Below are 12,167 nucleotides of genomic sequence, written 5' to 3'. Positions count from 1 at the left end.
TCTGATATGTGTTTAGTTGACAGTGCCTTGACATAGTGGCAGTCAGATTGGGAAATAAAAGGTTCTAAGCGAATTGCAACACACATTTTGAGTGACGGGGAACATGAGTGATGAGACGTTTCACAACACGTTTTTTCCTGGCTGAGCTTTCATACTGCTACTTGGCCACCACCTTCAGAAGCATACGTCACTAAAGATCACTCACCTCCATATGTCAATGATCTGCTGTATCCTCAACAATATTGTTCCTATTCTCATCACAGTAACAACAGGTTAACCCTGACACATATTCACGGCGTGATTAACCAGATAAAAATGTGTGTTTAAAATGATTTTCTTTATTTTTACTATTTTCTGCATTGTAGAATAACTATGAAATAACACATATGGAATCATGTAGTAACCAAAAAAGTGAAAAACAAATATATTTTTGATTCTTCAACGTAGCCACCCTTTCCCTTGATGACAACTTTGCACACTCTTGGCATTCTCTCAACCAGATTCACCTGGAAGGCTTTTCCAACTGTCTTGAAGGTGTTCCCACATATGCTGAGGACTTATTGGTTGCTTTTCCTTCACTCTGCAGTCCAACTCATCCCAAACCATCTCAGTTGGGTTGAGGTCGGGTGATTGTGGAGGCCAGGTCATCTGATGCAGCGCTCCTTTATATATAGATATTGCATTTAGTAATATACAGTGCCTTCAGAAAGTATTCACACCCCTTGGAATCATGTTTAATTTAAAATGAAAAGCTGAAATATCTTGAGTCAATAAGTATTCAACCCCTTTGTTATGGAAAGCCTACATAAGTTCAGGAGTAAACATTTGCTTAACAAGTCACATAATATGTTGCATGTACTAATTCTGTGTGCAATAATAGTGTTTAGCATGATTTTTTTATGACTACCTCATCTCAATACCCATACATACAATTATTTGTAAAGTCCCTCAGTCGAGCAGTGAATTTCAAACACTGATTCAACCACAAAGACCAGGGAGGCCTCGCAAAGAAGGGCACCTAGTGGCAGATGTGTAAAAAAAAAACTACAAAAACTGACGTTGAATATCTCTTTGAGCAAGGTGAAGTTATTAATTACGCTTCGGATGGTGTATCAATACACCCAGTCACTGCAAAGATACAGGCGCCCTTCCTAACTCAGTTGCCGGAGAGGAAGGAAACTAGTCAGGGATTTCACCATGAGGCCAATGGTGACTTCAAAACAGTTACAGAGTTTAATAGACGTAATAGGAGAAAACTGAGAATGGATCAACACATTGTAGTTACTCCACAATACTAACCTAAATGACAGAATGAAAAGAAGGAGGCCTGCACAAAATACAAATATTCCTAAATGTGCATCCTTCTTGCAATAAGGCACTAAAGTAAAACTGCAACAATTTGGCAAAGAAATTAACTTTATGTCCTGAATACAAATCGATATGTTTGTGGCAAATCCAACACAACACATCATTGAGTACCACTCTTCATATTTACAATCATGGTGGTGGCTGCATCATGTTATAAGTTTGCTTGTCGTTGGCAAGAATTAGGGAGGTTTTATATATATATATTTTTTTTAAAAAAGGAATAGAACTAAGCACAGGCAAAGTCCTAGAGGCAAACCTGGTTCAGTTTTCTTTCCAACAGACACTGGGAGACAAATTCACCAGGACAATAAACTAAAACACAAGGCCGAATATACTGTACACTGGAGTTTCTTACCAAGACGATTGAATGTTCTTGAGTGGCCTAGTTACAGCTTTGGATTATATCGTCTTGAAAATCTATGGCAAGACTTCAAAAAGGCTGTCTAGCAATGATCAACAACCAATTTGACAGAGCTTGAAGAATTTAAAATATAATCATGTGCAAATATCAAATAAAATAAAATACCATTTTATTTGTCACATTCGCCGAATATTTCACCTTACAGTGAAATGCTTACTTACAAGTCCTTAACCAACAATGCAGTTTTAAGAAAAATCAGTCTTAAGTAAAAAATGTATAATTAAAAAATGGAAGATAAAAGTAACAAATAACTAAACAGCAGCAGTAAAATAACAATAGCGAGGCGATATACAGGGGGACCGGTACAGAGTCAATGTGCGGTGGCACCGGTTAGTCGAGGTAATTAAGGTAACATGTACATGGAGGGAGAGTTAAAGTGACTATGCATAGAAAATAAACAGATAGTAGCAGCAGCGTAAAAGAGGGGTCTGGGTAGCCCTTTGATTAGCTGTTCAGGAGTCTTAAGGCTTGGGGGAAGAAGCTGTTAAGCCTTTTGGACCTAGACTTGGCGCTCCGATACCGCTTGCCGTGCGGTAGCAGAGAGAACAGTCTATAACTAGGGTGGCTGGAGTCTTTGACAATTTTTAGGGTCTTTCTCTGACACTGCCTGGTATAGAGGTCCTGGGTGGCAGGAACCTTGGCCCCAGTGATGTACTGGGCCATACGCACTACCCTCTGTAGTGCCTTGCGTTCAGAGGCCGAGCAGTTTCCATACCAGGCAGTGATGCAAACAGTCAGGATGGTGCAGCTGTAGAACCTTCTTAGGATCTGAGGACCCATGGCAAATCTATTCAATCTCCTGAGGGGGAATAGGTTTAGTCGTGCCCTATTCACGACATAGTTTGTTGGTGATGTGGACACCAAGGAACTTGAAGTTCTCAACCTGCTCCACTACAGCCCCGTCGATGAGAATGGGGGCGTGCTCGGTCCTCCTTTTCCTGTAGTCCACAATCATCTCCATTGTCTTGATCACGTTGAGGGAGAGGTTGTTGTCCTGGCACCACATGGCCGGGTCTCTGACCTCCTCCCTATAGGCTGTCTCATCGTTGTCGGTGATCAGGCCTACCACTGTTGTGTTATCAGCAAACTTGAATATGGTCTTGGAGTCGTGCCTGGCCAGTCATGAGTGAACAGGGAGTACATGAAGGGACTGAGCACGCACCCCTGAGGGACGCCCGTGTTAATGATCAACGTGGCAGATGTGTTGTTACCTACCCTTACCACCTGGGGGCGGCCCGTCAGGAAGTCCAGGATCCAGTTGCAGAGGGAGGTGTTAAGTCCCAGGGTCCTTAGCTTAGTGGTGAGCTTTGAGGGCACTATGTTGAACGCTGAGCTGTAGTCAATGAATAGCATTCTCACATAGGAGTTGCTTGTGTCCAGGTGGGAAAGGGCAGTGTTGAGTGCAATAGAGATTGCATCATCTGTGGATCTGTTTGGGCGGTATGCAAATTGGAGTGGGTCTAGGGTTTCTGGGATAATGGTGTTAATGTGAGCCATAACCAGCCTTTCAAAGCACTTCATGGCTGCAGACGTGAGTGCCAAGGGTCGTTAGGCTAGTCATTTAGGCAGGTTACCTTTGTGTTCTTGGGCACACGGACTATAGTGGTCTGCTTGAAACATGTTGGTATTACAGACTCAGTCAGGGAGAGGTTGAAAATGTCAGCGAAGCCACTTGCCAGTTGGTTAGAACAAATATTGTACAATCCAGGTGTGCAAATCTCTTAAAGACTTACCAAGAAAAGTGATTCTAACATGTATTGACTCAGGGGTGTGAATCCTTATGTACATTTTATCTTTCATTTTCAATACATTTGCTAAAATGTCAAAAAACATGTTTTCACTTTGTCATTATAGGGTAATTTGTGTTGATGGGTGTGAAAAAAAATCTATTTTATCGATTTTGAATTTAGGCTGTAACACGAAATAAGTCAAAGGGTATGAATACTTTCTGAAGGCACTGTATATAAAAAAAGTTGTACACTATATTGCATATTAAACCAGAAACATATCACACAATACTTTACAAGGACGTCTGTGATGATTCTTGCCATCCAATTATGTTTGCTTGTCAACTATCTCTCCTGGTCAATTAAGTTTTGTATGTTTAGATTTTCAGCACTTAAGTCCACTTTACATATATACTTAATACACGTCCAAGTTTGACGAGTGCTAATTTCTTTAAAAGTGTAGTAGACATTACAGATCATCATAGTCTAGCCCGTAACGAATGACTGTTTTAGCATGTATAAAGTAGAATACAAAACATACATCATCTTAACAAACATTATTAGAATTAGAATAATTGTTCATTACGCTGTTTAAACTAAAATATGTATCTAATTTAGCAATATACTGCAAAGGGGCCAATGGTCTGACTGATCTAATTGGCAGACAACATGTAGAGCCATTTTCTCATACACAGATTAGGCTAAACACAGTCCTGGAAGAGGCATGACTACCCGCAGGCAGTGGTTTCCCAAAAGCCTGGATTGCTCAACCCTGGGTTTTCCTATAAGAACAAGACAGACTATAAAACAGAAGTGGATCTCACAGTAGGAATCAGACATGAAGATGAAGGCTCTGGTGAGATCTCTCCTCTTGCTCACTGTGGCTAGCCTGCTGGTCAGAGGTCAGACCCAGACTGAGACCAGATATGATGACATCATCACAGCTGCTTCAAATCAGCTGCTTCCTGTGGAAGAGCAGGCTTTCCATCCCCTTCTGAACCAGCTGGAAGTCGAAACTGTGAGTATTCTGACAGTATGAACGTTTCCCTCCTCTTATTTACACAGTGCTGATGGGCACAACAACGTTTATGTGTCATGGTTTGTTAAATAGTTTTATTCCAGTCAAGTTAAGCGATATTTGTCTGTTTAATATGCAGCAACATGTACACATTTTCAGATACTTTTTAATGGAAAAGAAATAGACTCTATGGGGGGAAATGACCATTGAAAGAATTGACAAATGTGTTTTCTCTCTGATCCCAGTTGAATACAGAGGATGTGGACCAGTCTGAGGTGTCTGTAAGGTTGAGCTTCCCCCTGCAGGAGACGCTCTGCAGTAAGGCACAGGGGCAGCAAGGCCAACCATGTCCTCTGAAGAAAAATGGGGTATGAACAATTGGTTAGGACGTAATGCTAACAGTGTCAGAACAGTTGATCTGCAATTTTAAAAAATGCAGATGTGAAAAGTGCATTAAATGCTTAGCAGTTTATGAATTTCATGAATGTGGAAACATGCATCTCTTGAAATAATAACTTTTTCTGATTAGTCTGGTCAAAAAGGTTCTGCTTTTTCCTTTTTAAAAGTTTTAATTCATATTTTTAATGATTACAGCAGAAGATTCGGACAAGAAGAGGCAAGGCCAGTGGAGGCTCTCGTGACTCTAATATGGGTAGAAAAGATTCCAAGGGGGGTAGGAGAGGTCGTCCTGGGAGTGGCTCTCGTCCAGGGTTTGGCTCCTCCATTGCTGGAGCTAGCGGAGTAAACCATGGTGGAACTCGCACTGCATAGAACATCACAACACACCCTTTGGATAACTGCAAGATATCTCACCAATCAAAGAAACTTCAAAAGCACTCAAAGTTGTGGTTAATGGGTGAACATGCAACCTTGAGCTTCTTTTAAAAAATGCTTCTGGTAACTCTTTTGTCTACATTCTGAATTGTTTTGTATTTTGTAGCTATCATTGTTTGTAATAATGTACCTTTTCTTACATGTCAATCTTTGAATTTTAACTACGGACAATTATTTCCAGTTCATGTTTACTGCACTAATAAACTGCAAAATAAGTTTTCAAAAGACACTGTGTGTAAAATATGTAATTTCTTTCATGTTTCATGGCAGTTTAGGAAGTTTTTGAGAGCTCTACGTTTTTGTGTTTATTGTTCTTTAAAAAAAGATCATTACTCTGTTGTTCTATTAGGCCGACAGTTTAGGCTTTGCTGAAACATGTCGGGATGGTTTCCTGGACACAGATTGAGTTAAGAGCAGTGGTGACCTGTCATTCAGGGCAGGTGGGGCTAGGCCCCACATTTTTAGCCAGACATTTGCCTGTTTTGCATGTTATTTTGGCATTAATACGTGTCACATATCAGTTTGCAAACAATGTAAAAAAATATATATTTCATTGACATAATAAAGCCGCATACAAACATGGTCTCTTTTCTGTTTTCTTGAGTAAGGCAGCTTCAAAATGCAGGTGTTTCAGCCTAGCTCAGTGCTTCTTCTGGTGGTGGGGCAAGCCAGCAGAAAATACGGATCATTGCGCCATGATTGGCTCAGTGTTCTGTCACTCATGGGGACTTTACGTCACTGACAAGTGTAAGAGGAGACATTGAAAATGCTAGCTCTTCGGTTGCTGCCATAGAAGGCCCATCCAAAAAGGCCCATGGTCATTGTTCACAAATAAAATTATGTAAAATCACGTTATATGTACAGTAGATTTGATTGGACTGATCATGTCAACATCATACTTTCAAAATCTTAGCTAGCAGGCATCATCATGAATCAAGTTGACAATCTACTGGCAAATCCTTTTTAATCCTTGTCATATGAATAGAAATAATGAAGAGAAATTATAGATAAAACGTATCGGTGCTCATTGGCCGTTAGACATAAACATTACACGACAAGTTGGAAATCACAAATTCAACGAGTGGTTTGGAAGGAATCAGTGACAGTGGCTGTGTGGTCACGAATCTGGGATTAAGGGGCTCTTTTCTAAGTTTAAAATTAAAAAACATTCAAAATTGGCCATGCTGTCAATGAAGCATGATGATCAAAACAACTGTTAACTTGGAGGACCGCCGCATTACCTTCCTGTTCAAGTGAGCCGAGCACAACAATTTGAGTCAAAAAATGTAATGTACCCAGCTTCGTAAATGATGTAATATGCCAGGAAGATATGTATACTGTAGCTAAGAAAGCAATACTAAGTGTATGTTGTGTAGTAAGATGTTAGTAGCACATTTGTCTCAACCTAATAATTTGGTCTATTTACCCATCTTAATTTCGCCTACTGTTCTGACTGTTCTAAGGTAGCCTTAACCTGTTTTAGAGAAATGTAATTATCTAATATTGTAAGAGCTTTCATTATCTGCTTATATGCCCCATTTATTTATCCTACGGTTCTAACTTCGTGTACAGTGATAATATTGTAAGAACGGCCCATGTTCTGAATTCTGTTGCTGAACAAATAGTTATATCAATCAATCAATCAATTTTATTTTATATAGCCCTTCGTACATCAGCTAATATCTCGAAGTGCTGTACAGACACCCAGCCTAAAACCCCAAACAGCTAGTAATGCAGGTGTAGAAGCACGGTGGCTAGGAAAAACTCCCTAGAAAGGCCAAAACCTAGGAAGAAACCTAGAGAGGAACCAGGCTATGAGGGGTGGCCAGTCCTCTTCTGGCTGTGCCGGGTGGAGATTATAACAGAACTATGCCAAGATGTTCAAAAATGTTCATAAGTGACAAGCATGGTCAAATAATAATCATGAATAATTTTCAGTTGGCTTTTCATAGCCGATCATCAAGAGTTGAAAAACAACAGGTCTGGGACAGGTYGSGGTTCCATAACCGCAGGCAGAACAGRTGAAACTGGAATAGCAGCAAGGCCAGGCGGACTGGGGACAGCAAGGAGTCACCACYGCCGGTAGTCCCGACGTATGGTCCTAGGGCTCAGGTCCTCCGAGAGAAAGAAAGAGAGAAGGAGAAAATTAGAGAGAGCCAAGATTTTCAAAATGTTCATAAATGACAAGCATGGTCAAATAATAATCAGGAATAAATCTCAGTTGGCTTTTCATAGCCGATCATTAAGAGTTGAAAACAGCAGGTCTGGGACAGGTAGGGGTTCCGTAACCGCAGGCAGAACAGTTGAAACTGGAATAGCAGCAAGGCCAGGCGGACTGGGGACAGCAAGGTGTCATCATGCCCGGTAGTCCTGACGTATGGTCCTAGGGCTCAGGTTCTCAGAGAGAAAGAGAGAACGAGAGAATTAGAGAGAGCATACTTAAATTCACACAGGACACTGGATAAGACAGGAGAAGTACTCCAGGTAACCAACTGACCCTAGCCCCCCGACACATAAACTACTGCAGCATAAATACTGGAGGCTGAGACAGGAGCGGTCAGGAGACACTGTGGCCCCATCCGAAGAAACCCCCGTACAGGGCCAAACAGGAAGGATATAACCCCACCCACTTTGCCAAAGCACAGCCCCCGCACCACTAGAGGGAAATCCTCAACCACCAACTTACCATCCTGAGACAAGGCCGAGTATAGCCCACAAAGGTCTCCACCACAGCACAAACCAAGGGGGGGCGCCAACCCAAGGTTGACTAACGTTACGTCCGTCCTAATCAAAATTACGGATTGCCTCTTATCCGCTTGTCGTCCCCTTATGCCATAGTTTTTACATCTCAATTCTCATTAGAAACCACATTTGTTTAAGCAAGTCAAACATACAGTATCAGCAATTTTTTTTAAAGGCAGTAAATGAGGCTGAATGAACTGTTTCGCTGCCAGACAAGGCTCCACTGATATCCAGGTGTAGCAGTGGTAAGATGTTGGGACCGCTGTTGGGACAGCTTGTGGGCACCGCTTGTCACCGTTATCGTCCAATGAATGTATTGTTTAGTGTTGTGTTGTGCTGTGTAGTGGCTTTGCTGGCATGCATTCCACTTTCTTTTTTGTTGCCCATCAATATTTACAGGATAAAATTGCCACTGGTTATGAGTAATTGGTATGATCCCCGCCTATCCAGTTAGGGGCCGGAAATGTAAGAGACATAATTCAAGAAAGAAAATGTTCTTACTTTTAAGTTATTATCCGATTATTTTATGCAAATATTTTGCATATTTGTAATATTAAGAACATACAAGGCGTGATAAAATGTTTTGTATAGATTTGAGGACAAAAGCTATGCTTGCATTTCATAAAAAAATATAACAGTGGACAGTAACAGCTGCAAAAGGTTTTTGGGGGGGTGATTAGAATCATTGTTTATGATGCTATTTTAAATTTAAAATATATATATATACAGTACATTTGAAAAGTATTCAGACCCCTTGACTTTTTCCAAATTTTGTTACATTACAGCCTTAATCTAAAATGGATTAAATCGTTTTTTTCTCTCATCAATCTACAAACAATACCCCATAATGACAAAGCAAAAACCGGGTTTTTATTAAAAAATATATATATATAATACAAAAAAACGAAATATCACATTTACATAAGTATTCCGACCCTTTACCTGTACTTTGTTCAAGCACTTTGTCGTGGAAATTCTAACCAATAAGGAGAGACTTTTTTATTTCTTCAAACAATCATACTTTAATATCGATAAATTATTGCAATAATGAAGCTGGTCAACGACCACACTTAGGTGATCGTTGAGAGCCTGACAATACAGGAAATGCTGAGGTCTTATATAGTGGACCTAAAAATGCTTAGTCATGGCTAGTTCCATCCCTTCCCGGCAGATCAGGGCATCATAAGCTACCTTGTTTTCTTCTTGTGGCTATCGGTTCATAGCGCACAAACAAGTGTTAACATTAGTTCCGTTACTCCTCTCTGATCAAGCCAGCCTTTGTTCACCTTATATCTCCACATAGCTGTGCCCTTGAAATATATGAGAAGAACAGAATGGACTGAGACACAGTGGTCTTTCTCAGAGGCTATTTGTCTTATGCTGTGTGACCAAGTTGAACAGAGGCAGAGTGGAAAAATACCAGATTCTTCATAAAAAACCTTCAAACAGACAGTGGAAATGTACAGGTTTAAGGCTCATACAGCGCATGTGCATAACAAAGTTTAGCATTAAGTACCATTCAAGTAATTCTTCATTACATTGTCTCTGCTGTACAAGCTTAAAACGCTTATACAGGATTTTCCCCTTACAATTTTTTGCAGTGATTACAGCCTCGAGTCTTCTTGGGTATGATGGTACAAGCTTGACACACCTGGATTTGTATATATATATACACTGCTCAAATAAATAAAGGGAACACTTAAACAACACAATGTAACTCCAAGTCATGTGCCATCCTGGATGAGCTGCACTACCTGAGCCACTTGTGTGGGTTGTAGACTCTGTCTCATGCTACCACTAGAGTGAAAGCACCGCCAGCATTCAAAAGTCACCAAAACATCAGCCAGGAAGCATAGGAACTGAGAAGTGGTCTGTGGTCACCACCTGCAGAACCACTCCTTTATTGGGGGTGTCTTGCTAATTGCCTATAATTTCCACCTTTTGTCTATTCCATTTGCACAACAGCATGTGAAATGTATTGTCAATCAGTGTTGCTTCCTAAGTGGACAGTTTGATTTCACAGAAGTATGATTGACTTGGAGTTACATTGTGTTGTTTAAGTGTTCCCTTTATTTTTTTGAGCAGTGTATATATATATGAAGAGTCAATGCTCTGATTGATCTATTTGGCAGACAATTTTGGCTTTGTTGAAACATTTAAGACCCTTTTCCCAGATGCAGATTAAGCCTAGTCCTGGACTAAGAATCTTAATACAAAATGATTTTCAGTCCAGGACATTATGTGTCTGGTAAACCAGCCTGGCCTATCTCTGATTGGCCAGGCTGGGAAAAGAAAACGAGTTGAGAATGCTAACTGAGCCATCACCTTGCTTTGTACGTTTACCTTTCTGGCACAGACAGCAAACAGGGATTACCCCGCAGGCAGTGGTTTGACAAAAAGGACGTGGTTTTCCAAAATTGCTCATCCCTGGGTTTTCCTATAAACACAAGACAGACTATTAAACAGAAGTGGATCTCAGAGTAGGAATAAGACATGAAGATGAAGGCTCTGGTGAGATCTCTCCTCTTGCTCGCTGTGTCTAGCCTGCTGGTCAGAGGTCAGACCCAGACTGAGACTAGGTATGAAGACATCATCACAGCTCCATCAAATCAGCTGCTTCCTGTGGAAGAGCTTCCATCCGGTTCTGAACCAGCTGGAAGTCGAGACTGAGTATTCTGACAGTATGAACGTTTCCCTCCTCTTATTTACACAGTGCTGATGGGCACAACAACGTTTATGTGTCATGGTTTGTTAAATAGTTTTATTCCAGTCAAGTTAAGCGATATTTGTCTGTTTAATATGCAACAACATGTACACATTTTCAGATACTTTTTCATGGAAAAGAAATAGACTCAATGGGGGGAAATGACCATTGAAAGAATTGACAATACTGTGTTTTCTCTCTGATCCCAGTTGAATACAGAGGATGTGGACCAGTCTGAGGTGTCTGTAAGGTTGAGCTTCCCCCTGCAGGAGACTCTCTGCAGTAAGGCACAGGTGCAGCAAGGCCAACCATGTCCTCTGAAGAAAAACTACAGTCACAAATGTTGCACAAGTGTTAGGAATTTTGTTAATAAATAGTTAAAACAAATTCTAGCTTTAGATAAAACTATAACTAATTGAACTCTGCACGCCTGGTGAAAAGAGATTTGTGTTGTGGGTTATAAAGTAAGCAGAAAGGGTCATTAAACTATGGTTGAACTGACCCAAATTAGCCCTGAGATGTTTAGATAAGGCTGTGGGTAACTTTTTAGGTCTTCCATTATCTTGAGTTGTCTGCTAAAGTGGTAATAAATTATAGTGAGCCTTCAGGATAATTGATTATATTATGTGTCATGTGTGTGTGCTGTGAAGTTGGAATGAACTTTTGAACCTGTTTTCTATTTGTCAGGACAATGAGACTTATTCTGTAACCTATGACATCATATCTTGTATATAAACCTGTGTTTATGATCAAATGGCAGCGTGCTCCGAGAATAAACACTATTATCTCATTTTAATAAGACTGTATCCTGTCTATTTTATGTTAATAAGTATCTTACAAATTCTTATAAATAGACAGATTGAATTTAATTAATGAGTACATTAGAGGAATTATTTAATTCCACTAACAACAAGTCATATTTACAATTAAGTTAAACTCTCTCTCACTACCCCCTCTCCCCCTCTCTCCCTCTCTCTTCTATCTCTCTATTTCTCCCCTCTCTTTCTCCTCCCTGCCCCCTCTCTCTCTCTTCCCTCTCTCTCCATTTCACCAGCCGTTCCTCACTTCACTTCACACTTGGTAGGCCAGTGGGCTCTCCTAGCTCTGGTTGATTGGTGCTGTCCATCATCCTGTGACTGTTGGTGGGCATGGTGAGGAGGGTGTTCTGAATGCTGAAGGCCGGCACGGCGCTGTAGCTCTTCGGTCTGATCATCAGTGATGCCAGTGCTGGTTCAGGCCCTGCTTGGGCTTGCCGGCTCCAGGTCATTGAAAATGCTTGTAAGAAAGAGGGTTCTCAATTATTATCCTATTAGGTGTTTGTGTCTGTTACATGTAATATCATCTGACATCTGT

At 40.7% G+C, this 12,167-nt stretch overlaps 1 protein-coding gene across 2 annotated transcripts; it reads left to right on the top strand.

Annotated features, from left to right (window-relative positions):
- Positions 1–4,325: 4,325 nt before the first annotated feature.
- On the top strand, positions 4,326–5,950 carry LOC111957038 (uncharacterized). Of its 2 annotated transcripts, none has more exons than XM_023977753.2 (3): positions 4,326–4,534; positions 4,780–4,902; positions 5,132–5,950. In XM_023977753.2, exons 1-3 carry the CDS (start codon positions 4,355–4,357, stop codon positions 5,303–5,305), a joined length of 477 nt encoding a protein of 158 aa, XP_023833521.1. In that variant the 5' UTR covers positions 4,326–4,354; the 3' UTR covers positions 5,306–5,950. The 2 variants fall into 2 exon arrangements, with proteins under 2 accessions (XP_023833521.1, XP_023833520.1); XM_023977752.2 differs by having other exon boundaries at positions 4,328–4,534; positions 5,129–5,950.
- The last annotated feature ends 6,217 nt before the right edge of the window (positions 5,951–12,167 follow it).

This window comes from Salvelinus sp. IW2-2015, linkage group LG32 (genome assembly GCF_002910315.2).
Source record: "Salvelinus sp. IW2-2015 linkage group LG32, ASM291031v2, whole genome shotgun sequence".
Taxonomy (NCBI): Eukaryota; Metazoa; Chordata; class Actinopteri; order Salmoniformes; family Salmonidae; genus Salvelinus; species Salvelinus sp. IW2-2015.
This window is presented reverse-complemented; position numbering and strand designations above follow the sequence as displayed.